Source organism: Blennius ocellaris (genome assembly GCF_963422515.1).
Source record: "Blennius ocellaris genome assembly, chromosome: 13".
NCBI classification, from domain to species: Eukaryota; Metazoa; Chordata; class Actinopteri; order Blenniiformes; family Blenniidae; genus Blennius; species Blennius ocellaris.
Genome location: NC_137662.1, coordinates 8,060,643 through 8,088,490, shown reverse-complemented (window position 1 = coordinate 8,088,490; position 27,848 = coordinate 8,060,643). Strand labels below are relative to the sequence as shown.

Genomic DNA, 27,848 nt, shown 5'->3' with positions numbered 1-27,848 from the left:
GTGGACACGTTTGCATTCATCATTCATAACGCGGCTTCTTTGACTGATTCAATCCGCCATCTTGTGTTGCAGATTTGTATAAGTCGTGAAATTCTTTGGCGTCGCAGTTGGCTGAGGCCTTTCGATGTTTAAAACCAGATGTTGCTGGTTACGCTGTACTGCTTCTTTGCTACAGATGTTTGTCACAAACCAAACCAGGTGAAAATGTGTTATAAATTCTGCACTGGAGGCCGATGAGGTGTCGTCTTATACGTGTCTATGTTTGATGTGTCTGCTGCATCACCACGATCGGTATGTCGGGAACTGAAAGGAACTCAGACTTACACTCGAAAACATCACATGAAAACATACAGATAAATAGCTAAATCACTTTAAAAATGTCATTTCGATCACCTGTTCCACTCATGCTCGACTCTGTTGAGCGTTGATATATCACACAATTTTTTTTTTCCCTCTTTCTCTTTGTGTTTCTATCGACACTGATCATATTCTGCTGTTTGATACTGTCAGGGTCTATAAAAGAAATCCAGGACAAACTGGAATTTCCTCGTGAAGGCAAACCGCAGGAGAACATCTTATTTCATCTGCAGCCGTGATCTCTACAAATAAAAACCTCGGGAAACATCTTAACGACATTCAAAGGAGGAAAAAATAAAAGAAGTACAGTATGTACTTTTTGCAGAACAATGGCTCAAGAAGAGGAATATCGCCCAAGAATACTATCAGAATTCCCCTCCAGGCAGAGCAGAATAAATGGGCCACTGGCACACAAAGTGTCCACAGCAGATACAGTATAAAAATAAATGCATGAAGGCAGAGACACTGAGGGAGCATTCTGTATGTTGCATTCTGGAGGGTTGATGCGAGGCAGAAATATGGGCAGAGCTCCAAAAAAGCAATGTCCCACACACTGTCCCACTTAGGTTCCAACACAATGCAGCAACAGAAACACAGCTATTAACCACACTCACTCCCCCATTAGCATGTCTAAATATATTCCACAACATATAGTATTCAATATGGCGGCAGCTATTCTTTCTTTCTTTTTTTTTTTTGTATTTGGGTCAACATGTGCCTTAATCCAAGTGCATACATTTAGTTTGCACAAATAGTCCACATGTGCACCAAGTCCATGGAGAAAGGCAAAAACACACACACACACAAATCCAGACTGAGAACACATCTGTCCTGTAAGAGACCCAGAGTAGGACACTGCCAGCTGGCTTTGTTTCAGCTTTTCACCCCCTGGGATTGGTTCTCCCACAGGCCAAATATGGAAGAGATGCGTACCTCTTGTCTATCCCAGTGGGAGTGCGCACACACACACACACACACACACACACACACACACACACACACACACACACACACACACACACACACACACACACACACACACACACTCCAAAAGAGCACAGCGGGAGCATGAGCATTAACCTTATGTGGTCACAAGATGTCTCAAACTGAACTCAAAGTGATATCAAGCAGCACATCTATGGTCACTATGGAGGCCATGGTCACTGCCTGTGTGTGACCGTGTGTGTGTGTGTGTGTGTGTCTTCGATTTGAGGAATATCCTCCAGTCTCTTCTCCATGACAACAGAGAAAGTTCAAAGGTCAGAGTAGCTGTGGTTAATCCATTGGATCATCAAGAAGGCAGACTGGGAGAGAGACTGAGTGAGAGCGTGGGTGGATGTGGGTGAGAGAGGATCTTTTATAGAGGAGAGAGGGAGAGAGGGAGAGAGAGAGAGAGAGAGAGAGAGGATGAAAGAAATATGGGGGCGTGACCAGGATCAGGAGAGAGAAAGCAAATCTTTTGAGTGCTGTTTCTTTTTTTCTTTTGTCGGCGATGGATTTCCATTTGTTTTGTTTCTTTTCTCTGAAATGATGTGAAGTTCAGTCCAAACGTCTCAGCACATGACGTAGCTATAACGTGATAATTAGAATGTGTCAGTCCTGATGCTGGCGGTGTATGGAATTATATTTGTGCCACAACCCTGACCACCGTGCACTGTGACATTTTGAGTACAGAAAACAAACAAACAAATAAATAAATAAAAAGGTCAAATGAGCAAACAAAAAGCTATTCTGCACTCAAAACATATATTTTGATGTTTGCATCAACGCACATACATGCACAATAGTGGTGTTTTTCACTCAGCTTTGTTATTTGGTGTCCTGCAGATATCCGCTCCACGCGCTTGCTACGTCTTTCTTGCTCTTGCTCAACTCGATACTCTCAGTGTCACAAATGCCCCACCGAACCAGCCAATCACAGGCTTGCACAGGGTCGTTCTGATTGGCTGATTCTATCCAAGCAGGTCGCTATTTCAGCCATCTCTCGGAAGCACTATTAAAAACTGTGCTTTTCATACTACGGATATAATCACTTTTGTTGATTCTAGATAGATAAACCATTCTACTGGTATTAAAAGGACAACATTGGCTTGACTTTATATCTGAACATCAGTTTCCAGTGTTTTTGTGATTTTTAGTCAAACCAGGATCCTAAAATCCAACACGAAAACACCTTAAACACAGGACTCATTGCTGCAGCACTTATGTAGGAGCTTAAAACATCTGCTAATACGACACATGGCGTCTTTCCTTCTTTGAGAATCTGACAGATACTGGCCAATGAAATATGTCTGAGATTGTTATTGTCAGCAGCGAGGAGCGATCTTGTCTCATAAGACTGGACATGAAACACATCAAGGTATTGAAAAGGCCCCTTTAACAACGTCTTCTCAGACAGCCTCGACACTTCTACCAACGTGCAGTACACTTGAGTACATGTGGCCGAGCCTTTGTATCGCAGAGGGCTTTTGTTCAGCTCCACCGGCCGTTCACCTGGTTCAGCCTAATGAGGTATCGATTAGTTATTGATGAAGCATGCCAGACTGCAGGAACGCTGTGGTGAAGAATTACAGATATTTCACCCGATACCGATTGCGGAACTATCTTTATGGTTTATTCATGGCCGCAGTTTGTGTTACTCAGTCCTCGCTAATATGAATGCATAAAACCAACTATAATTACCTGTGTATGTCATATTAAATACGGAATTACAGACGTGTCTATGTGTCCATCAGATTATGGAAAATTGTGGGAGGTGGTTATGTGTGCAGCACGACGTGAGCAACCTGTGATTTACAACATCTGACACCGTTTTCATTTTGACTGTGTCTCATTTGAAAAGAAGGTGCAAAGCCGCTCTCATATACAGTATGAGAGACATTTTGTCAGCTGGCCCTCCATGAGTTTTCTTAGCAGACTGTGTCATCATATATTTACAAACTAAAGATGGTGGAAAATCAAAGAATCTGAGTATTTTACAGCCAGTTGTGCGATAATGACTCATGAAGATCATATATTGTGCTTTCAGTGTAACAAAAAACACAAAATAGATAGCAGTGGTTTGGATTTATTTGAGCTTTGAGCCCAGACCCAGATTTGACCAAATCTGGGTCTGGGGTCCTTTGTGCGTTTGCACATCTACTCGTTCTTTGTGAGGATCCTGAGGATCGGTCTTCATATAAAAATCACATTGCAACTGTTACAAGGTCACTGAGGTTGTGTGTCACTTTGCGTGGGTTGCGTGGACGTTAAAGGCAGCTGAAAATATTCCATTTCACAGCAATCTAAGGGATTTACGAGACACGTTTACAATTGCCGGCACTGCTGCAGCATGTGAGCTCGTATACATGACTGAGCAAACTGACTTGATTCTGTGCCTCTTGCATAACATGCGGTTTAATGTAATTTGGTGAACACAAGTGAGACACTGGAAATGGCTACGCGAGTGTGTGTTCACATGCATGCCAGAGTGCATGCGTGCACATGTTCAGGCCGCCTCTTACGTCAGTTTTAATTTAATAGAGTCAAGTCAAGCACCTAAAATGTGTAAGTGTATCCATGCATGTTGTACGTGTGCGCGTGTGTGTGTGCTGACCACTGTGTGTTGTGTGTGTGTGTGTCGAGTAAATCCAAACTCAATTTAACAAGTCCGTCCGCCGCCTCTCACCATATGCACCAGTATTCGCTCTCCGGTGGGATGGATGGCCAGGGCCTCGTCGTACAGGCCCTTGGCTTCGTCCAGTTGGCCGCGGAGCTCGGCCAGGCGGCCCCGCTGCAGCAGGACGGACTGGGAGGTGGGGAAGATGGCGCTGGCCTCCGCAATGCAAAACTGCGCTTCCTTTAGCCGGCTGTCCGCCATGAACAGCTCGCCTGCAATGGAAGGACATAAAGCGTGAGAGTGGAGAAGGGGGGGGGAGCAAATATCGGAGGTGGCAAAAAGAGGTGAAGCAGGAACAAGAGGAGAAGAGTGAGAGTTCAAGGAAAGGATAAAAGGCGAGGTGAAGAAAATATGAGTGATCAGACAAGGGAACCTTCATTCCACAGCTTCAGAGCTGGCTTTAACTCCTAAAGTGGTTTAAGCCACAGTCGCTCAGCCCGATCAGTTGTTTGAGGATCTGAAGCATAACTTTATCAGTTGGTTGTATCAGAAGAAAATGTTTAGTGTCTTTTTAGGCCGATACTGCACACTACTCATACTTAATAGATAGTATTACAAGTGCAGTTGATCTTTGAGGAAACAAACAAACCAACCACCATCAAAACAAATAACAGAAGTTGCATCTTGTCCATCTCTGGAGGGGAAAATCTTGGCACTCCTCGTTTCCGCAGACAATAGAAAATGTTGACTTTTCAGAATTTGTAGAGACAGATCTAATTAAGAATCAACAGCCAATTGTTTTTCACTGCAGCGGTAACATTTTGCTAACATCAGCACAGACACATGCTTGGGTTAAGTTTGGGTAATGAGGTCTCTTGATTCAGTCCATTTTAAACGGACTTCATCGTAGTTTATGATACTTTTACTTGTATTATTCTTGTTCTAACTACCCGACCACCTCAAACGGCCTCCCCACATTTTATACTACAACACCTGATTTCCTCTGCTGTTACTCACAATAGCTCATCAGCCAGTAGATATAACTCGTCACCAGCGATTGAAGCACACGGAGCAGCCTTAACATTACAACCACCAGTTGAGATAAGAACAGAATTGATCTATTGAGGCTCCAGAACACATTAGACGGTTTGTTTGCACAAGTGAACATATGATAGATGTTGGCCTTCATGCGACCATGTGCATCATTGAGCCCTGGCCACCGATGAAACCGTCACTTGTTTAATGTTCATTGGTTTGTTTTTGGAACACTTTTGATATATAATGAAGATTACTGACTGGGATCATTCCTCAAAAGCTGCAGTTTGGTTGATGTTTGGTTATTGAGTTGCTGTCAAACTCACTGAAACGTTGCTTATTTTGAAAATTTTTTTTTGCAATATTTACTTTCTTTCAACACAAGAAACGATCCTGATCTGTTTGTTGGACTCACTCATCAACAAACTGAAATCGTAATGTTTGTTAGAGTCATTTCCGCTCTGTTGGGGCGTTTAAGCAGATATTAATTAGAATATCAGGGTCCATGTAAACGTAACTACTGACGAGAGATAAACTGTGAGTTCAGCAGGAAGAGGGTCAATGTAAACTGCAAAGTGCTCAAAATGCTTCGCTTGAACACGCACGCACGCACGTGCACACACACACACACACACACACACACCACACACTCAGACACACACACACACACACACACACACACACACACACACACACACACACACACACACACACACACACACACACACACACACACACACACACACACACACACACACACACACACAGATACAGTGTGAAATAGAGAGTGAGGTAAATGTAGTGCCTGGGAAGTCATGAAACTATTGCCTAAATATGGTCATCACATACTGGAGCTGCCTGCCTCCTTTCTGCTGGGAGGATGAGGACAAACCCCAGACACACACACACACACACACACACACACACACACACACACACACACACACACACACACACACACACACACACACACACACACACACACACACACTTTGATCCACGCCCACAAGCACTTTATCCACCAATGAAACCTCGAACGTTGGGGCTGACCGGAGGGGCGTGTCTGGGACGCCGGAGCGAGGCGCTGTCAGTCAGTAAGTCAGTCAGTCTTCTGTGTGGATGTGGAGTGAACACCCGGGAAGACCCCGTGAGTCACCCCAGACTGCACCCTGTGTGTGTTCGTTACAGAGAAAGATCGAGTGAGCCCATGTTGTACAAATACACTGAAAGCACCGTCTGCCCCTGAGCGCAACGAGCCCGTGTGTGTGTGTGTGTTTGGTCGCGGATGTTTTGTTTGTTTACCTGTGTCTCATGGATGCACAGATGGGAAACACTTAGAGCACGCATGCTACCTCTGCGAGATGAAAAAAAAAAAAAAAAGAAGCCTTTTCCCAGCCTGTGGGTTTGTTTTTATGGCTTCATTTTGTGGGAGTAAAGGCTTGAGCGAATGGTTATATATGGCCTTTTTTGTATTCCCATAGCTCACCTGAACACTCACAAATTAGATCCATGTTTCTATGCCGGGAGATTATTTCTATATCTACAGGTGTGTTTTATGCATCAGACATTGCAAGATGCATGAATTTTAAAAAGCCCCTCTGGTTGTTTGTTGTTTTTTTTCTCCCCCTTTTGTGGGTCGATTCGGATGTGAGCTTGTGGAAGGGAAGTGACAGAGGAGAAGAGGAATGCTGGGGAGAAGAGAAGGGGAGGGATCGTGTCGCGGCCTTGAGTTACGGGACACGCCCTCGGGCTCCCACACACACACACACACACACACACACACACACACACACACACACACACACACACACACACACACACACACACACACACACACACACACACACACACACACACACACACACACACACACACACACACAAGCTTGGCGAGGGTGTTCTATTTTGCCTGTTCTCAGCAGAAAAATAGCACAGTTCAGAGGTCAGACATAGAAGGAGGCATGAGACCTTTTGGCCCTTCCACCCAACCCTGCAATGCAAGGCACTACACGAGTATGGCGGATGCATCACTGCCCTCATTGTGTGGATTCCCATTCTCGTGCTTCAGCCTGTCCAGCTGAGTGGACGGACGGACGGACGGACGGACGGATGGGAGTGCCGTTTGTGCAGAGCAGCGCTTCATTCTCACTGAATGCTTTGCTCTCTGTGAACTTCCACAGGCAGAGTGGAGGCTGAAGGCGAGCAGGTAATAACAATATGCATGACTGGCAACGTGTCCCTAATCAGAGAGGTGGCCACATGTATGAAGGTGCACGCCACTCTTCCTGCATATGCAGAATGCAGTGAGGCTAAAATGACTGCGGCCTAGTTTTGACTTGATTTGTTTTACTGGACGTAACCGAGGATCAGCAGATTTCAGGAAAGAAAATAAATGGTTGGCTCAAAGTGACAGTAATAGTCTTTATTTCCTCATATGAAAGCTTTAAAAACAAAAAAAATATATGTTTCTATAAATAATGACTTCTAAATTACTTGAACAGCATGTTTGACATTTTTAGGACTTGTTTGACATGTCAGGATTTTCAAAAATAATTTGCAGGAAAGTTGTCTTATTTGTCAAGTTGTGGCTTACTAGCAGCTGTATTTTAAGACGAAAACATGATGTCCACACTGATCTGCGTCACATTTTTATACATGATATGACACAATACTAGTGACGAGTTGCATGTCTACAATAAATCCACATTTCAGAATTATTGGTAATTAAAAATGGGCAATGGAAACAAACTTAGATTATATTTTAGTTGCCTAGTGTAACAAAGTGTATAATGAATACAACTGGGTCAAAGGACAGGGAAGGTCTTATTTAGTTGAAGCACCTGTCAAGGTATCAAACCTGGGTGTCTGGTTAGTAACGTGACCACATGGTAAAAAGATCTGGTCCTGTTTAGCACATTCAGTTAGTTGTTGAGTCTAAACATGGCTGTAGATGTGTTTAGTTGATGTTAAGTGTGTATATATTGCACTGGCAACCTGTTCAGGCTTTACATCACCTTCCTACTTGAGCTGGATCTTAGTCTGTGGCATAAATCAAATGGAAGATGTTTCCATATGTTAAAGAAAATCCTAATAAATATCTAGTCTAGAGTCAATCTGGAAAAAAATGGACAGCACTTTTATTTTAAACCCTGTCATATACGCGAGCGTTTGGGCGGCTCCTCTAAAAGGTTTTGTCATGAGAGAGCAGAGGATGGTCTGGAGGTTTTCAGGGAAAAGCCCAACAAGGAGACCACCAGGAACGAAGTCTGGAAACCATCGGTAAAGAAGAATTATGGATGGATATTGGTTTCTTTGTGTTAATAATCAGCTTGCATTTATCTCCACCCATCCATCATATATTTCCACTTTATCCAGACTAAGGTCACAGTGGGTGTCGAGTTAATTCAAGCCAACAGGAAATACAAAACTTTCAGAAAATAAAGTTGTAATTTGTTTGAACAAAGCACTGATGTTCTTTTCCCAATCTAGTGAACGTTTAATCTGCTTGCCAGCTGGCGTAAGTAGAGCATCAATGATGTTCAGGATGTGCACAATAGAGACTCGACAACTACTCCTTCTTCTGGGGAAGTCTTTGGGGGATCGTGAGGATGCATAAATTGTACATCGTGTTCTTCAAATGACACACATTCAAGCATATTCCCCAGGAACTGTATCTGCAGACACAGTGCTCAGTTCAGATCGGTTTATCAGCAGCACATGACCAAAAGAGGTGGAAAAGTAACACTCGTGCAAGAGGAGGAGGACGACGCAACACGCCGGGCATCTGTTGACCTCGCATGGAATGAAGCTTTTATGAAAAATGGCTGTGTTTTCTTTTTTTCACGTACACGGATAGCTGTAAAAAGATATTCTTTACTTGATATGACTTAGTTGCATTGCTCGGTATTTCACACTGACTGAAATCAATATTCAAAGTATATTGTTATGACTATAGTGCTCAAAAACAAAAGTACGTATGTCACATTTCTTCTGAGCATATAAACAATGTCACGCTCTGCAGGTCAGCAGGTCAGCAGGTCAGCAAGCTGGGAAAGTACAAGTCAGTCAGGCCTCGTTTCTCTCATAATAACACTTTCATCAAAATGTGCCATGAGAAATTCTGTTTATGCAAGATTGATTTTTGAGATTTTTTGAGCTCTTAGGTATCCATAGTGAAGTCATAACTCCTGACATACATTTAATCCTCAAACTTAAATATATGTGGTCCAAGAATATAGCCCTGAGGTACACCTCAAGCCAACCAACCACTGGAAACAATGGAGACAATGGCGAGTGAAGCCAGTCCATCGTGAACAAATCTAGTAAATATTGCATTCGGTCTCTGGAGTATTTAAAAAGATAAATAAAAATGAATTGCAGTTTAGTACAGCTACTTTAGAACAAATCAAGAGCGATTGATCGATTCTGACCCTATTCAGCTAAATCCAGCAGAACAAAACAAAGAAAAGCTCATGTCATTTCATAGAGTAAAAGCTCATTGTGAAGGTGAATATGCCAAGACAATGAAAGTAACAGTTCAGGAAACTGTCAATTTCCCAAAAATCTCGCCAGGGGTTAAAAATACTGATAGTTTAAGTTGAAAAGCTCGAGATCTCAGAAACATTTGTAAAAATCTAATGTTTAGGAAGATAGTATGAAAACATTTTTAGTCCAGCATTGGTTCATTTTGTCCTGTCTAATAAAATAATTATTTATTCGGCTTAACAATAACGATCAATATGAATACCAACGTGTGTTTATTCATAGTAAAATGTTTCCCTGTTTTTGTAGTTCAGTGGAACATTTACATAATGGACCACATCTCGATGGACACGGACACGGGAAAATATAACTAACAAGGAGGACGGAATCTCAGATCTTCTGAGAGATCCTAACATTTTTTTAAATATAGCTACAAGTTACGCAAGTCGCCGTCTCACCAGCCTGAAGCCAAATGCGCTCGAGGGTGTTCCAGATGTAGGTGGGTCCTTGGCGAGGAGTGGAGCTGATGTCCGACACCTCGGAGAGCGCCGCCTCCAGGCGGGAAACTGCAACTGAGGAGGGAGTTTGTGAACCTGAAGTGAAGAGACAACAGGTACCAGGAGTCAGTGCTGGGAATAATGTTGTATTTATTTAGCATATCAAGAAGAAAAAACTACAAAGACATTCTGAGTCAATGTTTGCCTTTCGACATTGAACCATCCTGATGGGGATTCATGTTCAGAACACCCTCAATTTCCTCAGGCTTAGAGGTCAGACACATCATTGATATTTCAACAGCAAATCTGCTCCACAAAGCTTGGTTCCAGACAGGTAAACAGGCTTTTAATTCAGAAGAGGCCAATCGACAGGGGGTCAGACTGACCTACAGATTCACCTTTCCCGCTGATATTTACCCACCGCCAAAGAGAGTTGTGTTTAACTTAAAGTAATCAATCCAGCCCATTCAAGTCCAAATATGCACAGTGACAGCGAAGAGTGGCGGACCTGTGGAGGCGTCCTGGAAGTCCGGCAGGGTGAGGTGGATGGAAGGTTTCCTGGCTCCGGGGCTGACCTCTGCCCTCTCAGCCATCGGGATACTGCTGCTGTCGTCCGTCTCACTGGCACACAAGGAGATTATATACAGCCATCAATAACTCGATCGATTTATACCCTTTTTAAGACTACTCCTTTTTCTGAGAATATCTTGTGTTTAAAAAAAATATGCTTTTTGTTCTCTGGGGATTTATAAGCAATCTTCAATACAATCCTTTAGATGCTATTTACTTCTTAGTGTAAATGAGCTAAATAAAAAAAAAGCCCATCAAGTGATAATACTGTGTGTAATATGAGCCACCTGCAGCATCAGTGCACTGTATGTCTAGATACACGCTTCCAATACAATGATAAGCACAAGACCACTTGTGTTTTGAAGGATTTTAGATGCTAATAAACAACAGCTCAGGTTTTATCTGCAAAATAGAAAAAGATAGATTCCAAAGTTCAAATAAATCTACTTCTAAAGTGTAGTTTTAGTCATAGGCAGAAAAATATAGAGTAGAACAACATCTAGACAGGAAAGTAAGTTTTATTTGTTCTACTTTTGGATAAGAGCACACATCTCCACCTCTTTGATAGCTTTGTGGGGAACATTAAAAATATCCTTACATTCTTCCTCTATAAACACTTTATCTAAGTTAGTATTGGTATATATGAGCTCACAGCTAACCGGGAAAAATACAGGACTGAACAGACTTAAGACCCATTTACATGACAAGTTTATCAAGGGAAAACAGAAAACTTTCATTGGGTTTTAGGTGTTGAAATGACAATAGTGCAAAGTTTTTGAAAAAGACTCACAATGTGAAACTTTTGGAAAATGCTTTGACTCCGTCTCCATGTAAAACGGGGCAAAAGTACAGAAGAACTACAGTGTTATCAGTGTTTCTGCTGTTTCCGTGTAAACGGACATCCTTTTAAAAATACTGCTGTGTAAACACGAGGCGCCTGACGTCTTACAGTCATGCAAACATTTAACCACGTGGTTAAACTTAATTAAAGAGACCATACAGGCTGTGTAGACCAACACAGAATCTTCTGACTCTCAGAAGACAGTACTAACCATCACTCCACCATACACGGGTCTATACTTACTCCTTGAATTTCTTCTGTCTTAATTACTCCATCTATTTGCTATCATTATCAATATCACATTCTGTCTTAAAGAGGTGGAGTTGGGGGTCCGCCACCTCATATCTGAGGAACTAATAAAAGGCTTTTCAGTTACACAAGTGCTCAGTTCACACAGTGACGGCATTCCTCAGTCTGCCACTGATGACCTGACTTGTTAAGCCTTCTGAAAGTGGAACTAGACAGACAGAAAGAAGGAAATTATCAAATATTATGTGCGTTATTTATGTGCACGTTATGCAAAATCAATGTCCCAGCAGAAAACCACCATGTACTATATTCAAAAAACAAACAAACAAACATGCAGTGAGGTTGTGCAGACATGCATAATCTCACCTGGAGCGGCTGACATCGTAGCGGATTTGCCAGCGTTGCAGCATGTCCTCGCAGGTCTGCAGGGCCGCAGCCGGGCCGAACAGAGTCTCTTCGAGCTTCACTTTGGTAAACAGCAAGCTGACCGAAGAAGGACAGAAGGTGACATTAATATGCGTGTTTCAGTTACTCCCTGAAACACAAAACAACTTATTTTGAATAGCTGTTGCGGTACATTAACCTATGAGGCAATGCTACAGGTGCCAAATTACAAACAATTATTCAAGTGCTTGGAATTTCCATGTCAGCAGGCTTAATGCGAAGATTATGATGTACTGAGATTTTTTTTTATAGAGTGAGCTAAACTGCAATGCCAAAGCGAATAGATTGTACTCTCGGTTTGTGTTATACAAGAAAACAACTAAGAATATCCAGCATTGGAATGAACAAGCAACGGAAAGAATTCTAAAATATTCCAAAACCGAGGAAGGGCTTCCAACACAGAAAATATCTTGTAATAACACAAAGAAATAAAAGTCATGGTGAGCCAGCCGAGGAACTCCCTCCCAACACAAATCAGTTGAGCTGTTTGAGACATGGCAAAAGCACACACATCAAATTAAGCTATTGGCATAAACTCCCAATATATTGCAGACTCGATAATCCATAAAAGCACGACCACTTTCAATATCTGTAATACCAGTGATCTGAGAAGTGGAAGCATGTGCTGAAAGAGTCAAACTCCACTGAGGACCAAACGTCCTGTATGTTACAAGTGGGAGTTGAGTCGGCTCCAGTAGCCCTTTGAGCAACACTCATGGCTTTATAAAGGCACAGACCTCCACGACACTGTAATTATAGTGATGTGTGAGTTGTGTTCAGTAAACGTCTCATAGAGAGAGACCTTGCAAGCTCAACATACGAAGTATCAGATCTGGAAAGCAAAGGAACCGGAATCTACAGCTTTTAGAACATGAAAATCAATCTGTTAACACAGATCCAGAACGCCAGGCAAGCTTGCTCCTTGTCGCCATCAACTGCAGGTATGACCCGACCGCTGTTAACCCAAATACTTTAGGTAGCTAAAGTCAACGAAAAGCAACTGGTGTGTTAAACAAGAAGGCAGGTGTGCAGGTAAAGTGTGTCTCAATGCTTTGTGGATGAAGGGACCAGAGATTTCTCCTTCAGTAGATTTTTACATGGAGAGTGCTTCAAACCCATCGCCTTCTCACAGAGACACACACACACACACACACGCACGCACGCACATATACTCTCCAAGCTTGTTGTTGATGAGTGTCTTCACCCTCTGTTTCTATTGATTTTTGTGTAAGTGTGTGTGTGTGTGTGTGTGTGTGTGTGTGTGTGTGTGTGTGTGTGTGTGTGTGTGTGTGTGTGTGTGTGTGCGCGTGCGCGCACTGTGGTGTGTTGAGAGGTTGATGAGTCGAGGCAGTAGAGTGTTTCCGCTCGGCCCTTTTAGTTGAAGACAACTGGTTAAGTGATGTGGGAGTCTCTGATGTGGACGCAATGTGTGTCTGCATGTGTGGCGGACGTGTGTGTGTGTGTGTGTGTGTGTGTGTGTGTGTGTGTGTGTGTGTGTGTGTGTGTGTGTGTGTGTGTGTGTGTGTGTGTGTGTGTGTGTGTGTGTGTGTGTGTGTGTGTGTGTGTGTGTGTGTGTGTGGTAATTGCCAGAAGGGGCTCTCAGAGGATGCAGTCTGTCATGGGCATCACTCATCCATGAGTGTGAGGATAGAGAGAGAGAGAGAGAGAGAGAGAGAGAGAGAGAGAGAGAGAGAGAGAGAGAGAGAGAGAGAGAGAGAGAGAGAGAGAGAGAGAGAGAGAGAGAGAGAGAGAGAGAGAGAGAGAGAGAGAGAGGACTGCCAAGCTGTCTACTAAATGTTCAAGACTCCTCCAATTATTCCGTGCTCTCCTGTCAGAGGGCGGTGAAGGTGGAGGAGGTGCAGGAGGTGCAGGAGGAGGAGGAGGAGGAGGATGAGGTGGTGGTCACGGCAGAGGGAAAGAGGAAGGACGGAAGAGGTAGATGAAGCGACGGGAGGGAGGGCGGGTGAAGATCGATAGCCGAGTGAGACGAGCTCGTGTCAGGGGAGAAAACTCCTGTTGAAATGCGCCTCGTTGCCGACTCACGGGTCGGTGGACAATTGAAGAGAAAGGGTGTGAAGGTGGGGGGGACCAGTAGTGATATTCAAAGAAAAAAAAGTGTGTTTGTGGGAGGGAGGGGGCGCTGGATTTATGGATGTGCAGATGACAAGCGCTGCCCAGGGACGCCGTGTTAAGGCGACGCCTGCCAGGAGAAGTGTGATTCTGTGCATCTGCAGACTCCCCATTACCACCGTGACAAAACGGTCAGGAGTATTGTGATGGTGTGAATATACGGAATGTCACAAAGCATGAAAAACCAAGATTTCCCGAGTACCATGAATGTACCACACTCAAAAACTTTGAACACGTTAAATTCTCAAATAGAGGTAGAGCTTGAGGAGGATTTACGTGACAGACAGATATTATGTAACTCACAAACTAACTTCAGCGACTTCATTTGATCTTTTTAGTTTATTTACCCTGCTTAAAGCTTTAACCAAAATATTGCGATATCAATGTTTGCAAGTTCGATCGGGCCTGCACAATATTAGTTAAACATTAAATGATAAACCCTTGTTTTTCTTTGTTGTTTCCATCACATTTTCTTCTGCAGTTCTCATCAGCAGTGTTTCTGAAGTGGAGCAGTTTCTGGTTGCTTTGGCAAATGTTTCATTGATTCTTGTGTTTCTCACTGCTTTGTGAATTATTGCAATTATTTGAACTTTCCTATGTAAAATTCTACAACTTATATTTCAGACAAGCTCAATGTAGTGAATGTAAATGAAGCCCCTGTTTACGCAACAATGTTTTCAAGTGAAAACACTTTATTAACACTTTTGCTGCTTTTGGGTGTCTGTTTCCATGACAACGGGGCTCGGAACCACTTAAAACACAATTTTTGGAAAATTGGAACAGAGTGTCATGACTTCTAGTTGAGAATCACCATTAACAACAATTCAACTTCCTCGTCTGTCCATACAAATGTCTGTGTACTCACTGTTGTTTATATTGAAATGAAAACAATCAACAGTTCTAACTCCTGGCCTGGCAAACTAACTACATTGTTTTCAAAACATTTCTGTGGAAATGTAAAACTTTTCTTAAAACAAAAATGCAGAAATCATCTGTTTACACTTGGAGTTAATTCAGTTTCTTTATTATAATAAAATAATGGGAATGTTAATATTATTGTGAGATATTGTGTAGCTGTAATGTACACATGACAAAAAACTGACAGAATTACAGTAAATTGAAGTGTTTTCTGGACAACAGTCCTTTTTTAGTCATTTGGCGGTCAAGTATTGAGAAGCGACTTATTTATCAAAATATACCATCAGTGACCACTAGATTTATTGATGGTACATCAGGGCAAGAAAAAATAAATGTGTTTTACAAACCAATTTCGAAAATACAGTATATGTTTCCACATTTCCATGCTCTGCATTGCTCATGCATGGCTGACAATTGACTGTATTTCACTAACAAGCTAGAATTCTGAAACACAAAATCCTGGATAAATTACAAAAAAAAACAACATTAACAAACTTCTGAAAAGCTGCTGCTGCTGCTGATGCAGCAAACACATACCTATTACAAATTCAATGCGAGAAGCCTATTAAAAGTTTATTTATCATATCGTGATGTTGGGCAACATGACATGTAACTAATGTGTTGCAGCTCAACGTCTATCAACCTGCAATGCTGCATTGTCATGTATGAAAACTCACGGAAGAGAGCTGAGTAATGTGTTAAATGAACTGTGATATTACAATCTCAACTAGAATTACCACTGTGGGTTTGTACGTCCACCCGATTCAGAGATTTTATTGTCTGCATGATGTGATGAAAATGACCTTTGACCTATGTGACCATATCATGATAAGGGTCTGTCTGAGCGTTTGTGAGCAACATGAAGATATTCTATTGAAGGTTTTCTAAAGAAAGTGTGTTCATAAAAGAATGGAAATATTTCATCTTTGAGTGACGCAAATGATCCAAATCTGAATGAAACTGGATTTATTCCCAGCTTTAAATTTCTATTTTTCACCCATTTCAATTTGTATTGTTTCCCTCATATAAGTCCATAACATGGAAACATAACAATAAAATTAATTAAAACTGAAATTATAGTAATTTCATAAGGTACAGATCCTTAGATGTATAAATCAATCAATCGGACTACATTGTCTGTCGGACTGTGTTCTGGTTACCTAGCAACCGTTGCTAAGACTGAAATAGATTTGAAGAGTTCAACAAATTCCTGGAAGTACATCAGCGGAGAGGAGAATCCATCTCTGACTTCACAGGTTTCTGGATCCCCCACGGTTGAGCTGGAGGAAGATATGTGGTACAGGTCTGTTCGTGTCCGACCCCGATACTGCTTCCAACCCCCGGGGGCCTGATTTACTGACATCCTGGATAATGTGTGCTGAATTGCTCGAATAGGCTTCAGATGACCTCAGGCAGGAGTATTTAAATGTTTGAATTTGCAAGCATACGACATTATTTGGGGCAAACACACAGAAACAACCATACAGTAGCACACTATAACTGGAACTTGTTCTCAAACAACGCCATTTTCAGGCTCCTAAAACGCCACAACGTGTGAGTGATTAGCCAAAAACGATGCCGTTACGTAGAAGCAGCATTGTATTGTGGGCCGGGCCGAAGTCACTGGTCAGCTTCAGAAGGAATGGATGGAGGACAGTGACAAAATCCACTCAAATGCCAGGGAGAACATGCAAACTCAGCCCTGAGTCTAATCTGATTTTATTGCTGGGAGGCGACCCACTGCACCTCTAATCATAAACATACAATAACTTCACTTTTCTGCACCAAAGTAGGTGATTATGAAACAATTTTTCAAATAAAACTGTAAAGTTTGCTCAAATATTCCTTCCACATTGCTTGTTACAAAATGAAAACACTGCAAACACCAAAACAAGCGACACCGCACAGATTTAAGAGCCATTCCACCTTGCGGTACAGTCACATTCTGCGTTCTCCCTTTGCCTACCCCGGAAAAACGATAGATTTGGTCGAGATTACAACACTCCAAACTACACGTCATATTACAGTGGCTGTCACTCCCCAGCCTCGCGGGAGCGGGCCCGGTGTGTGCGGCGCCGCGAGGACGAGGAGGGACGCAGCGAGCAGGGTAGATGCTCGTCAGTGGCCCCGGCTAAGAACGGCGAGAGCAGGAGTAAACTCTGTGTAAAAATAGCGAATACTGTTCCCTTGAAAAAGTGGTACATCTACAGTATTACTCATTCTGCACTCCCACATATCAGAGTGTGTTTTCTCTGCAGGCGTGCAAAAGTGTGTGCACGCACGCACGCACACACTCTCTCTTCATACATGTATGTGTTTGAAGCACATGCAGTGACATGAATGCGTCCAGTGCATTGTGCAGCAGAGCAAACAGCAGGGCACGCATGCATGTGCAGGCTCACTCACACACACACTTGCACACACAGACTCGTGCTGCAGCATCCCGATGAATACAGAATCAAAGGCTGGGATTAATCATTCTCTTTAGTACAAACTGCAAGACCACAATCACAGTTTCTCTTTCACACCACTCCCCCCACCCCCCTCCCCCCCTCCCCCCCTCCCCCAGCCCTCTCAATCTGTAGCTGAATCCCTTCTCGCATTGAAATGCACGCCTGTTTATTGGGTGATTAAAATTTCAAAGAAATGGAGATGGAGAGATGGAAAAGGGGGGAGGAAAAGAAAACGAGAGTGAGAGGGGTCAGAGGGAAAGATGGAGAGAGAGTGAGACAAGACGCCGGTGGGGAGAGGATGTGGGAGAAATAGGAAGGAGGGAGAAATTCGGTATGCTACAGCGAGCTGACAGTTTGCCGCGGTGCAGAGGGGCAGCGGCTAACGAGAATCACACGCGTGCACGCACACGCCGCACGCTACGGCGCGCCTCCCCGGCCGCGGGGACGCGACGACTGTCGCGGAATGCCCGGTGCGACGCGAGCCTTTGATCTCACACATTCAAAGCCAGTGATATTCAATGAGGTTGTTACAGAGAAAACACCTCCTTTCACTACGCCTCTCTCTCGCACTCTCTCTCTCTCTCTCTCTCTCTCTCTCTCTCTCTCGCTCTCTCTCCCTCCATCTACAACTCTGAAGTCTGTAGCTCGGCCTCCATTCAGCACGTTCTCAGTGTACTGACGTGCTCGGAATAGATATAAATCCTTTTTGATGTGCATGATTGGCTAAAATACAACATCATGTAAAAAGACACAAGTGCTGTTTAGAGGCAGCTGATTCATTTCATACTGTTCTATCATTTCTGTCAATTCCCATCCATCCATTTTATACAAATAAAAGTTGATTGAGTCCTCACTGTGTACATTTGAGACATTATTTATGACTGACATGTTGCAAACAATTAAATTGAATAGTACGACCTCTTGAGGGAAAATGACACTAAATGGACGACTACATTCACCAGCGAGTTGCTAACTTGAGCAATTCTGTAATGAAATGGAAAACAGACATGCTGACAAAAATGTCTCTGTCTGGATATTAAAATAATTTCTCACAGAAAAAGAGAAGGAACACCATGTGATGGAACTTTATTTCTCTTGTGCTCAGGAACCAGTATGTTTACTGGCGAGTTGCTACCTTTAGCTGTCTTGCCATGAAAAGGGGAGAAGTCAGGCGTTTTTTACCATTTTGCTGCTAAACTACCCACTATACCAGACAACTGCTGAATATTTTAAGTGCCTTGCGATGACAAAACGCAGAATAACCTTATGATAGGAATATCTGCGGCTGCTAAACTAACCTTTATCGCTAGAGCGATAACTAGTTAGCTGCTACCTTTAGCTGTCTTTCATAGGAAAAGGCAGAATAGCGATAGCGAACATTTAAAGTGACAACACTTAATTTTTTTGTGTTTTCATTTCAGAAATGTTTCAAGCTTGCATAGCAACATTTTAAAATTGACACAGAAACAGAGTCGGGTCGTTTGTGAAAATTTTTGAGAATTTGTGGTTTCGGTGTCGAAAAGCGATGTCGTTGAAACGGACAGCCAAAATGAATGCAATGAAAGTCTTCTGTTTTTACTTGAATAGGTTGTCATGTCAATGGGGACTATGTTTACTGGCTCGTTGCTCATTCCAGCTGTCTCACAGTGAAATATTTTAGATGCATACATATTTATTGATCTGCACTTTGATGCACAAACCTGGCTAGTAAAGGGTTAAACTTTGAAGAAAACCAAAGATCCCTTAGTTAATAATAACATTTACATGCGTTCGTGTAACTGAAAGGAGTCGGCTGTTGATTCTATCCAGGCGTGCTAATACTTGTCAGCATGTATTATGTTACAAATAAAATACCTTCTGGTTTCTTGCTAATTATTTATCATCACTTCAAAGTGTCACACTGAATTTAGAAATTCTAATTAATAATGTACAACTATGCATTTCAGGAAATGTGAAAACGTCTTTCACATTTAGGTTATTTAAAGTAAAAATGCTAATACTGTATAGGTTTGATAATTTACATTTGGTTTCAAAGTAGTCGAATAAAATCCTGCAAATGAAGAGACAAAGAGAGAAAACAGCGAGTTCAGTTCTACTTATTTGTGGACTCATTAACGGACTAGTATTTTACTGCTTTGCTTTTGGTTAAAAAGTGTATTAAAATAAAATATAATTTTTGGTTTTGGTAGTTTTTGGTGAGTAAACTGTCGCTGGGATCTGCTGATCTGTTGGTATTTTTTATTTTATTGCTTTTGCCTCGTGAATCAGGGAAACCGTGAATCAATCTGTGAGCTGCTGATGCCGCTCTCCTCCTCCGATCCATGACAACAGTTCAGGAAACAATAACTGATGCTGCCTGCTCTGCCCGTGTGACCTCATGGTTACCGGGGCGATGGGGATTCCTGGCGCAGAGAGCGCTCTGATTGGCTGAGCCCTCCAAAGAGCTCTTAAAATGGGTCAAAGCAGTCAAGTGTCTTCACGGAGGAGCTGCGCGGCATCGAGGCGACCGAGACTGAGCGCAGATTTCATCCTCCAAACTGTACATACAGCGCTGAGCAATCACGGGAGAAACCGTCGGCCTCTCCTGCTCCTCCTCTTGTTTAATCTCTTTCCTTGGTTTTTTTTTTGTTTTACCCCCCTTCCCTGCTTTCCCTGATGTGTGGATGCACCCCATCTGTCTTCTCTTCAGGCGAAGCGTGGAGGCCAACACTGACCCCAAATGGCAGCGTTATGAAATACTTTGAAATGGAGGAGAAAACACATCAGGAGGGATGATGCAACATGCTCCCGGATTATCGCTGGTGTGAAATAACTGGCCTTGATGCTGAATGTTGTCTGCGTCTCGTACAATAGAGTGTCCTCCGCAGCTAATGAGCATGTTTTTAGTGCTCTGGCTCGGTGTGTGGACACAGAGACTTGGCTGTGAACCAACAAGAGGGTGGATAAAATGAGTTGTGAGGCTAACGTGCTCCAAACAATCTCATTTTTAATCTAATCTGCCTCAAAACATGTGCCTGAATTCACTGTCATTCGCTCATTAAACCCTGTAAGATGTGGCAAATCCTGTCAAGCCACTAAAATCTCATGATTAGAAGTCCGAGTGTGTATTTTTTAATGTGTATTAAACAGCTCGGGTTCATACAAGGCAGCCTTGTGTCGCTTCTGTGGGGTCAGAGCTGCAGTGTTTAAAGGGTAAAGGGTGTACGAGGGGGCAAAGGTACCGCAATGCAGGCTTCCACTTCTAAATAAGGCGTGAAATGTGCGTGTGTGTGTGTGTGTGTGTGGGCTCCAGTGCCGCAGGAGACGAGACACCCTATCCCCATGGGGAGGACCGGCCTCGGGGACGACAGGGCCTCCTGCACCACGATCCAGTCTTTAACAGACAGCGATCGATGGATTCACCACCACTTCCACCGCATCTCCAGCCGGCGGTTGTATATTTTTCACGTCTGACTTACTTGAAGTTGTCGGGGTGCTGGCTGAGGGCCAGGTTCAGGGTGTCCAGGGCGTGACGGTGGTGTTTCTGGGCACTGAGCAGCAGGGTCAGCAGGTGGAGGGAGTGTAAGTCGTCCCCGCGGAGGGACAAGGCTTCCTGCAGGGGTTCCATGGCAGCAGATACCTACACAACACCCCCCCCAACAAACACACGCAAATATCGCTTTCACGTCAAATCTACGACTCCCTGATAGTCTCATAAATAATCCCGTCTATCTGATTCGTACCTGCCGTACGAGGGCGAGCTGCAGAGACAGGTACATCGCAATCTGAGCGTCCTGAGGGTCTAATGAATGAGCTCTGAGGAGGACAGACACACACATATAGTGTCAGTGAAGGTTTTGTGTGTGTCTTAAACTCAGAAGGGTGCCATAAAACAGAAGTACAAGCAAGTTTACCATAATGTGGAATTTAGTTTTCGAAGCATGATTTGGGCTAAAAGAGGACAATTTGAACCGTGGGGGAGAGATAATGACTCGAGTCCATATTCTTATGTCACTTGATAGTTTTATAGCTGACTATTACAAAATATTCTCCCCCCCCTCATTGTGATAAGTGCTGCTTCAAAAAGCAAAACATCCAATAACCAGACATGGTGACTTTCAGCTTTTTTCTTGTTTCTTTAACAGTAACCATTTTAAATGTCACCCCAAAAAAAAACTAAATCGCAAAACATCACTTTTCTGATTAAAAGGTTTTCAATGGTGACGACAGCAGGACTTTAAAGCTGAAAACATCCAACTTCAACCTATTTAGAGACTTTTTGATCCATAACTGGGGAATAAGATGCCATTTTGCTCACTCTTTGCAGACGTTTACGACACATATATCACTTTTAGAAATCGTAAAAATACTTTGGCGTGAGTGATAATATTTCCAAATGCATGAATGAGAGCAATATCAACAGTTTAACGGTGAAATTGTATGAATGTTCATCCGACTTGTGCTTTTTGCATTGAAACATTTGTATTCAGCTTTTATTGTGTCGTTATTTCACTGGTCAGTTACAAATTGGGGCTCTAAGGGAGTTTTTATGTTTATTGTTCAAAGTTCTCCTGGATGCACCAGAACAAGCATTGAGGCAAGATCGCTCAAATACTCACAGGAAATTAGCAGGGGCGCCATTTAAACGCCCTGCGTTTCATCGAATATCTACCCACAACAGCAGAGAGACACAAGAAGAAGCGGGACCTACTTGCTCAAAGCTTTGAGGGCTTTCTTGTTGAACTCGTTCCGATCGTCTTTCAGAGGAGCTGCCAAGAGGAGAGGATCGAGTTTATCTTTCACTCCACTCTGGAGGTGATAAATTAGTTGCATCGTGATGTATGAGGTGCAGCGTGTGTGGAAACAAGCATGCTGATGTGCGTACCGACGCGTGCACAGAGGTTTGCAATTTGAGCAATGTCGGTGCTTTAAATGGAAAATGACAACTGCGACGGTCTGAAACCCGCACAGACACTTGCTGGGGATTTGAGGCGTGTGAAGCACATTTCCTAAATAGTCCGAATGTCCCTGATGGGATCAGCTCCCGACAACACAACCATGAAGATAGACTGGGAAACAATAAGTAAAGGATTAGCAACTTGTACTGGTACTTTTACTACTTTTAAATCAGCCATTAAAGTAAGAAAAAAAGTGTCTCGACATTCAGGATGAAGAGTCTAAAAAGAATTCTGTATAAGTTTAAAAAGCCTTTTTTAAACTTCTTTAAATAGAAGTTTAAAAAGCCAAGAAAAAATGACTGTCTAACCTTCAACACGGTTCATAAAGTTGCACATATATACAGTATCTTAGCCTGCATTTGTGAAGTGTCACAACAGGTTAGAAAGAATCCCATTTTATGACAATTTTACTGTTTAAGCCATTTACAGTGGATTTACCAATTTAATGTAAAAATTTTTTTTTGCCATTTTAGCTGTTCATAAATATTCGCGTTATTTTTCCTTTCACTTTTCATGTGGTTTGAGCCGTTTTGGCGACTCAAGCTGATTTTATATTTTGCCATTTTTATATTTTTATTTTTGACTTTCTCCAGTGGTTTTCGCCATTGTTGTTTCTACAGAGTCAGAGCCTTTTCAAATAAAAATTCATTTTCAGTGACTCCGTGTAAATGGGCCCTGTATCAGACTTTTCTCCGTTTGTTCACCGAACATTGGAAACTCCACATTTCTCAACTGAAGTGAAGGTAACACTAGTGGGATGAGACATATGTGTATTTTAGTCTACAAAGTAATGAATGTAACGCCTTTAACTATGTGATATGAGTCCTTCTGAAAGGCAGTCAGCTGTGTAAATTAAAATAGAAATGGATTTTTTTTTAAAGTCTATTTTTAATGTAGTTTTGAAGAGTCTTTACAGGGAGGGGTCTGATAGGTCGAGATCGAGTTAACCATCACCTCTAAACTCATCCCTGTGAAGCTTGGTAACCTCCTGCGCTTATTTCTCAAAGACCATACTTGCAGCCATATTGTTTTCGTGAGAGGATATTCTAAGGTGTGTATTATCGACTGTGTACGTGTGTGTATCCTCACCATCAGAGGCCTGCAGACTGCAGCAGAGTCCCAGAGCCAGGTAGGCCCTGGGTAGGAACTCTCCTGCGTCCTCCCCCATACGCAGCACAGTCTGGGACAGAGCCTCCGCCTCCTCGAACTGGACACACAAACACAATTAGCATTTGACGGGCGGCGATTTAAGTCGCCGTTGAGCTCTGGTGGAAAAGGGGAAATGCAAAGACTGCAGCGAGAGGCTGCAGCAGGGAGACGGCGCAATGATGACTGGGGTTTAATGTGAGGACAGTGCGGACACACTCAGCTGAAGGACGGCGCAGAGTTTTCTGAAGGACACACACACACACACACGCACACACACACACCCACACACCCACACACACACAGAGCAGTCAACTGCAGGCGGGTGTGTCGCCGAGCCGAGGAAAAAGTGTGTCACTCTGTGTGAGGTATGGCTGGTGGAGGGCGGGCGGGCAGGTGGGCGTCAAGGGTGTGTGTGCACGTGTGTATGTGTGTGTGTGTGTGTGTGTGTGTGTGTGTGTGTGTGTGTGTGTGTGTGTGTGTGTGTGTGTGTGTGTGTGTGTGCCTTTGACGGCACGCCAATGCAACAGCAAGCCAACTGCTCCGACACTCTCCCTCCAGCTCCTCTTCCTCCATTCCTTCCGCTGAATCCAGTCCTTGCTCGTACAAAGCCGGCACACGATAGCTAGTTATTTAAACGCACAGGCCCATCCATGCACATCTTAGGAGGATTAGCTCTTTTTCTTTCTTCCTCCTCCTCCACCTCCTCCTCCTCCTCCTCCTCTTCTCATCAATGGTGTGAAAGATGTCATTCGCCGACAGAAAAATAAAACCTCACATCTGCATAACTGCTCTTCAGGAATTTAGAAAAGCAGCTTTGCGTCCAGATCGCCGATCGTGCGGTTTCTCTGGTGATGTCACCAGGTTTAAAGGTTTTAGTATCACGTCATTCTAAAACTGTGACAAATTACCAATCGGGCCTTTTCGGTTGTGCTCTGCAGGCTAGCATGCTAACAGTAAAGGTATGAAACACCCTTGCTGGCTCTGATGCAGCACAGACAGTCCAGTGGTGGATAACCGTGGCCCATTTATGTAATGCCACAGTGCTGCACTATGGCCATAGTGTCTCATTGTGATTAAGGCTGTAAGCTCCTTAGTGTCTCCGGCCCGCCATGATCTCCAGCCGCTGACAGATGTGCTCTCTCCATTCGCCTCTGTTCTAATCTCTGACCCCTTTCTCTGCGTCTCTCGAACCCTCGCCCATTCTCTCGCTCTGCGCGCACGCCGAACGCCGCCGTTCATGTGACACCGTCCAGATCGCGAACAGCAGGAGCCTCTGAGCTGGCCGGCGCTTTACCCTGATGCGTAGCCGACCCGCTGACCCACCGAGTCAATCCCCAAAAACATCAGCACGCACAGAAGCGTGCTGCGATAAAGCTAACAATGCAGATGTTGTGCAAACGACAGAAGCCTATGGAATGCTCAAAGCAGAGGACAGGCGTCTGTCAATTTACTTAAGACTAATAAAAACCTCCTAAAGTTGTGGCAAATTGCTGAGTGCTTTTTTGCGAAGCAATTTTTTTTTTCCAATCACATTCTTGTTACAGCGCTTCACGATTTTGAAACCTTGTGAGCAGCAAGCATCAGTAAGTAAAGAAAGAAAAAGAAGCTGACCTACTAACAGGATGCACTGAGCGTCCAGTCTGACAGCATGAGAGAAATCACACACAATCAGTTCAACCTTCAGCAGAGACGCTGCTCTTATTGTGATAACGGGCATTTTCTCAGCCGACCCACCGTGACTTTAATCTGCAAATTTCAATATATTTTCTTTTTCGACAAAATATCTCTTGTTGTTTTTCAACATTCTCTCAATCTTAAGCGACAGCATACTTGTTCAGTTCTGCCTCCCACAATTAAAAACTAACGCGCAAGTCAGCACGTTATGTAACTATGAAAAGTGGTGTCACTATGTAACTATACGTATTATAATCACCATATCTGTGTGGAGTGTGTCATATCTGAGCCCGATTACCTAAGATCCAGTGATTTGCTATTTTCTAATCTCTTATTGTGTATTTTGTTTCCATGTCTGCTGCAACAGTTCCAAAACCATTCAAATATGTTTAAAGGCACTATTAAAAATGCTATGGCTAATTTATGTAGTTACCTGCCTAAAAGCGTTTCATTGTATTTTGCAACCAGGATGCATTTCTTTATGAATTTCAGCTTCTAGTCAAAATACATTCAATGCAATGAAAAGTAGTTTTTTTTTCTGACGTTCTCATGCATCATTGTACTAAATGAAAGAAAAACCTTTGGATTGAAAAAACGAGCATTTCGGAGTTGCTGTTGCTGAGCTGTGACAATTAAAGAGTGGGGCTGTGTGCGATCGCTGGAAATGAGTTCGACTCCTCTGATGTAAATAATTGATGCCTATTAAGTGGAGAAATTCAAATATATTAAAGTGCCGCATTGAAAACTTCCCGTTTTTTTCAAAAAAAAAAAAGTCCCCAAGAAATGACACATAAAGGCGAATGAGGAGGTTGTGACACGATCTCGAGGAGTTCAGCCGAGTGTCTGCTGGAAGATGAGGGTCAAACTAAATGTTCCCGCTGAAGCTGCCTTTGAAAAGATATTGTGAAGGAGACACTGAATACAATGAAGATTGTTCAACTTCAAATGAGAAGACATTGGCTTGCAGGCTGTTAAAGGAAGGATTAGTCGTTAAGTATATTCTTGGTGGGATTTCTCAACTTTTGCCACCTCATCACTTTGTTAAACAGTCCTAAGTGTTAGAAAGCTGCCCTTTCAGGGGTGAACTCACGTGCAACAGACTTTTAGTTAAAGTAAAATCATTCTGCATTATTAAGATTTAAGAGTTAAAATACATTTCAATCAACTTGCATCCATTTGTTGTCTTGTATGTGTAATCAGTTCAGTAGTGCATAGGTTAGAGAAGAGGATCGGGAGTTTGCAGGTTCGAATCCCACTGCTGATGTGTTGCCACTGCATCCCTACGCAAGACCCTTGACCCCCCCATCAGCTCCCTGGAGTGCCATATTGTGGCCGCAACTCCACATCCTAGAAATGCAATCGGTATTTGGGGGAATCCCTAGGGGATTAATAAAGCTTGATTAGTTTATTAGTTCAATACACTTTTATGGAGTAAATTCTACTGAACGTGGTTCACATGCTTAAAGTTATGATCATCCTGGTCCTACCATGTAAAATTGGCTTCCCCAGGGGTCTCCTGTTGTTCACTGGTCTATTGGAAGATGAATATAAGAATAAAATCAAATCACATGAAGAGCCACTGTTATAAAAAAACAAAAAACAGATACATTTTACAACGTCTTCAACTTGAGAGTGCTCACATGGAAGCTAGTGTATATGTATAAAAACATAATATCATGATCTGGATCTGGACAGATACACAAAATAACACATGATAATTCCTTCAATAACTAAGAACATTAGACTTGTGCATCTCCAAAGTTAAGTTCAGGTCTAATGAGATTCACCATCAGACATGTTACGTCTGTGGATTTTCAGAATAAACTTTCACACAAAATTAAAAAAAACAAGGTTACACCTGTTTTCTAACTTCTTTCTGAGTTTCAGGAGGAAGCTGAAGCTTCAGACTGCATGGAACACAAAAGCTGAGGCTGGTGTTAAATTACAAGCTCTCCAGCTTCCCGGAAGTTGAATGGAATAAAGTGACAGGAAAAAAAAAAAAAAAAAGTAAATCAGCTCAAATTGTGAGCTGAAGAAAAGGCAATTTAATATGACCAGAGGTTTTTCAAAGTGGGAATTTTGAACTACTCCAACATTTCAAATGTGAATGTGTAAAACTTAGAAAAGGACATCAGAGTTCGACCATCTTTCAAACAACAAGGCTTACAGGTTTCTCTTTTATGTTGAATTTCACACGTCTTACAAACCAAGTGATGAAATCGAGGCTGAGAGCGGCTGGCGTAAAGACCGTCCACACAGAGTCCCAGCAGTTCAAAATGTCTCAGCAAGAAAGACACTTTATATGACAACCATTTAAACACTGATGTCTTTCACAGCCTCAGACTCATAAGACATCTGTGTATTTTACTTAGAGAAAGAACAATCGAGGGGAAAAAACAAAATGTGAGGAGAAAAAAAACTCCATGAGCAAATTCATAAAAAGAGCAAACTAACAGAATAAAAGCAGATAATTGCAAATACACCTTATATGTATTATAATTAAATATGATTCACT

At 42.7% G+C, this 27,848-nt stretch overlaps 1 protein-coding gene across 1 annotated transcript in view; it reads right to left on the bottom strand.

Annotated features, from left to right (window-relative positions):
• ttc7a (tetratricopeptide repeat domain 7A) overlaps nucleotides 1-27,848 on the bottom strand; it is a gene marked incomplete at both ends in the record, with an annotated part of 60,553 nt that overhangs the window by 10,349 nt on the left and 22,356 nt on the right. The window contains 8 exons of the mRNA XM_080507148.1: nucleotides 4,025-4,227; nucleotides 9,930-10,064; nucleotides 10,477-10,589; nucleotides 11,995-12,111; nucleotides 21,032-21,192; nucleotides 21,296-21,368; nucleotides 22,264-22,321; nucleotides 23,600-23,717. Coding sequence (XP_080363274.1) covers nucleotides 4,025-4,227; nucleotides 9,930-10,064; nucleotides 10,477-10,589; nucleotides 11,995-12,111; nucleotides 21,032-21,192; nucleotides 21,296-21,368; nucleotides 22,264-22,321; nucleotides 23,600-23,717 — 978 coding nt within the window. The remainder of the gene's footprint in view (nucleotides 1-4,024; nucleotides 4,228-9,929; nucleotides 10,065-10,476; nucleotides 10,590-11,994; nucleotides 12,112-21,031; nucleotides 21,193-21,295; nucleotides 21,369-22,263; nucleotides 22,322-23,599; nucleotides 23,718-27,848) is intronic.